General features: G+C 62.9%; 2 protein-coding genes across 2 annotated transcripts; both read left to right on the top strand.

Annotated features, from left to right (window-relative positions):
* Positions 1-1,104: 1,104 nt before the first annotated feature.
* Positions 1,105-1,571, top strand: EMIHUDRAFT_362172 (hypothetical protein; the record flags this gene model as incomplete). Its single annotated transcript, XM_005789603.1, is given in 2 exon segments — positions 1,105-1,531; positions 1,545-1,571. Coding segments are annotated over 2 exon segments (221 nt in total), but the record flags the coding sequence as incomplete, so codon positions are not given.
* A 175-nt stretch (positions 1,572-1,746) lies between these two features.
* EMIHUDRAFT_225648 (hypothetical protein) lies at positions 1,747-3,598 on the top strand (the record flags this gene model as incomplete). Its single annotated transcript, XM_005789602.1, has 7 exons — positions 1,747-2,000; positions 2,076-2,177; positions 2,339-2,423; positions 2,798-2,853; positions 2,929-3,025; positions 3,311-3,370; positions 3,443-3,598. The coding sequence occupies 7 exons, from the start codon at positions 1,747-1,749 to the stop codon at positions 3,596-3,598; spliced, it is 810 nt and encodes a 269-aa protein (XP_005789659.1).
* Between the last annotated feature and the right edge of the window lie 129 nt (positions 3,599-3,727).

Below are 3,727 nucleotides of genomic sequence, written 5' to 3'. Positions count from 1 at the left end.
AAGATGGAGGGAGGGTTGAGCCGGGAAGAGGCGTTCGTGCGTTTCCGCACGGTCTTGTTTTCCGAATGGGGGATGATCAGGGCGGTGCGGGCGAACCTTAGGGGAGAGATTCTGGGCTGTTGGTGTGCTCCGAAAGCCTGCCACACCTATCTATTCGCTCGCGGAGGTTGCCAACTGCTCCGATGAGCACCTGTGCTGGTTGTGCGGTTGAGAGGCCTTTAACCTCATTCAGTGCTCGCAGTACTTTTTTGCTCGGTCAGTAGTCAGAGCGGTGACAGGGGATGGATGGTGGGCGCTTTTGTTGGTACCAGCGCGCCGCGAGCCACCAGCGTTAGGCTGGCTCGTCTGGCGCGTGCCCAGTCTGGATCGTACTTTAGAAATCGCGCCTCCCTCTCCCTTGTCTCCCAGTAGCTAAAGTACGTACTTTACGAAACGTGCGTCCTCCGCCTCGTTTCACGGTGGCGCCATGTGTTTTTTTTCATGCGCGTTTTCTCTCGTGACCGTTGAGCTCGGTATGTGAAGAAAGGCTACCGCCCCGCTCGTACCTCGCGGGGCTATCGCTCATACCCCCCCCCCCCCCCCGGTTGCTTGCTCGGGCGAGGCGACCGCGCGCATGCCAGGCCGCGCGCACGCGCAAAGTACGGCCGTCCCTAGCTGTGAACAGCAAAACGGGACAGTAGAGCCGGTTGCGGCACCTTGCGAAAAAACAAAAATCCAAATTTCCGGTCTGGTATCGTATCGGATCGCTCGTCTCGTATCGTCTCGTATCGGATCGTCTCGTCTCGGTCGGATCGTCTCGTGACGCCTCGGTGCGCCTTCCTCGCGAGAGACGTGAGACGCCAGACACTCGGACAAAATCCTGCCGACCTGGCCAGGCCGCGCGTGGCTGGCGCCAGCTCGTCATCGCAGCGGAGCACCGGAGGCGCGGTTTGCGCTGCTGGCTCTCGCCCCGCCGGCGGTTCCACGTGAGTCCAGCACAGTCCGGAGCCGAAACTAGCCGGAAATGTGCCTCCTCACAGCTCCTCATGGATCTGCGAAGAGAACCGTCTCCTCCAAGTAGCTCCACAGCCGGTCCGGCTCGCCCCTGGGGGCTTCATTCAAGCGTGCTGTGTGAGTGTTGAGGTGATACGAGCGCGCGTGGGCGCGGCGCGAGTGCCGTTTTGGGTCTCTTTTATACCAGTGATGAAATATAAACCGACTTTACCACGCGCGCGCACGCGCGCCGCGCTCCTCGACTCTCTCGCACCCGCCCCGAGCCACGCCCCTCACGAGATAGGCGGCTGCGACCCTGAGAGTGCGCAGCGGTGCCGCTGGCGTGCTCACCACACCCGCCCATCATGCCTGCATCATTCCTGCACGCACTGCCCGGTCTGGTCGGGGCGTGGGGCGAGATCTGGCATGGCGGCGCGCTTGAACTGAGCGCCTTCGATCGTCTCGCGGCAACTGCTCGCAGGCCGGGCGGCCAGAAACTGTGCCGCTCAGCCATCCGCCGAAGCGAGCGCGCCGGCGGCGGTCCGCCGCCGGCGCGCTCGGCTCAGTGTCTTCAAGCCCGCCGCCGGTGGGGAGCCCAGTCGGACATCGAGAAAACGAGACGACGATACGAGACGATACGAGACGAGACGCGACCCTATACGAGACGAGACGATTTTTTTCGAATCGATTTTTCTGAAGGTGCCGCAACCGGCTATACTGTACTCCGAGGTTAGCCGTCGGAGAGCGCCGAGGAGCATTCCAGGTTGGGTCGAAATGCTCGTTGTGCTGCTCGCGGCAGCGTCGGGCAATCCGGCCGTCGTCGCCGCCGCATCACCGTTGGCGGCTCCGGCGAGGGCGCACCGTGCGCTCGCGCCGACTCTCGACTGCAACGGGGTCCTCGCCGCCGTGCACAAGGCGCTGAACGGGAAGGACTGGACAAAGGAAGTGAACGGACGGTTCGTTGGGTACGACGTCGGATGGCAGTGGCCCGACCCTTCGATCGATTGCTGCAATAAGGAGTTTGTCAGGTACCCCCGCCTACGCCAAGCGAGCCTGTAGAGTGCCCGTGCACAGGTTTGGCCCGCTCTCTCCCAACGACGCAGGTGCAACAAAACAACACACGAGGTCGCGGAGCTGGATCTGCGGCACATCGGCAGGCTCAAGGGCACTCTCCCAGTCCAGCTCGGCCAGCTCACCTCGCTCGAGTACCTCCAACTAGAAGCGGAATACGTGTCAATGTATTCCAACCAGCACTCTCGGCTCCGCTGGTTCGGCTGTATGCGTACCTCGTGTCCACACGGTGCTCTGAATGCACTGCACAAGACCATCCTCCCGCCCCGACGCTGGGTGTGTCCTCACCACGCAGGTACCTCGACCTCAAAGGCACCCTCGGCGTCACCGGCACTCTGCCGCCCGAGCTCTTTGGCAGCAAGATGAGCGAGCTGATCGCGGTTCGGGCCAAGTACAGCTCACTCTCCGGCACGCTGCCCGCGAGCGTCTTCGAGCTGCCTCGCCTCGACAGGATCTACATCGGCGGCTCCCGGAGAACGCCCTTGCTCATCTCGGGCACCCTCCCGAGCGAGATGGGCGAGATCCAGCCGAGATCTAGCCGAGATCCAGCCGAGATCTAGCCGAGACACGCGGCCGAGAGCAGATACAGCCGAGAGCTCATCGCTTCTCTCGGGCAGCAGCAGTAGCGCTACCTCAATCCGTTGCCAGATCTGGAACCCCTATCCACGCCCTAGCAGCACCCCCCCACACACACACACACAACACACCCCTCCCTCTGCCTCGGGTTGTAGGAAGCACCATAACCGAGCTGCAGGTCGACAGCACGCGCATGTCGGGGACGATAATGGATTCGGTCTCGCGGCTGGGGAGGTGGGCTTCCAGTAGTTGTAGATCTCCCCCGCATCTCCCCGTATCTCCCCCACGCCTCCCCCAGTTCTCACCCAGGCTGAAGACGCTCGAGCTCGACGACAACTCGTTCTCCGGCACCGTCCCGCCCTCCCTCTCGAGGCTGAGCGAGCTCCAGGCGCGAGAGATCTGGAGAGTCCGACCACCCCACCCCCACACAACCCCCTCCACACCACCGCCACACACCACACACACACACACACACACACACACACACACACACACACACACACACACACACACACACACACACACACACACGCACACACACACACACACACACGCACACACACACACACACACACACACACACACACACACACACACACGCACACACACACACACACACACCAAGTGTGCAACAGACACATGGACCCGCGCCCGCCGTCGTGCCATCTCCCCCCCCACCAAATCGAAAAAGGGCGTCAGCGGGGCTGTGGCGGATGCCATCGGCCAGCGGCTGCGCCGTCTGTCGAAAACCGTGCAGGTTCTGTCAGTCACCCACGCGCCGCAGGTGGCCGCGCGGGCGGCGACGCGTCTTCTCATTTCCAAGGGTCCTTCCGGCGACGGAAGCGAGCGTATCGCCACACGCGTGGCGACGATGGAGCCAAACCACCGCACGGTAGAAATCGCCCGCATGCTTGCCGGCGCTTCGGTGACCGATGAGGAAAGGGCTGCTGCCGTCCGCCTGCTTGCCGCCAAGGATTAACGGCTGACGGCCACCGCCACGTCCGAGCCGATCATGACCCCGCCAGCTGCCCGGTTCACCCTGCGGACGATTCTCGGCTCCCGCAGCAGCTTTCTTGCCCGCACGGCAAGAACAACATGACGGCCGATA

This window comes from Emiliania huxleyi (assembly GCF_000372725.1).
Source record: "Emiliania huxleyi CCMP1516 chromosome Unknown EMIHUscaffold_126, whole genome shotgun sequence".
Taxonomy (NCBI): Eukaryota; Haptophyta; order Isochrysidales; family Noelaerhabdaceae; genus Emiliania; species Emiliania huxleyi.
Note: the sequence above shows the minus strand (reverse complement) of the source record. Positions and strands in the feature narration are given on the sequence as shown.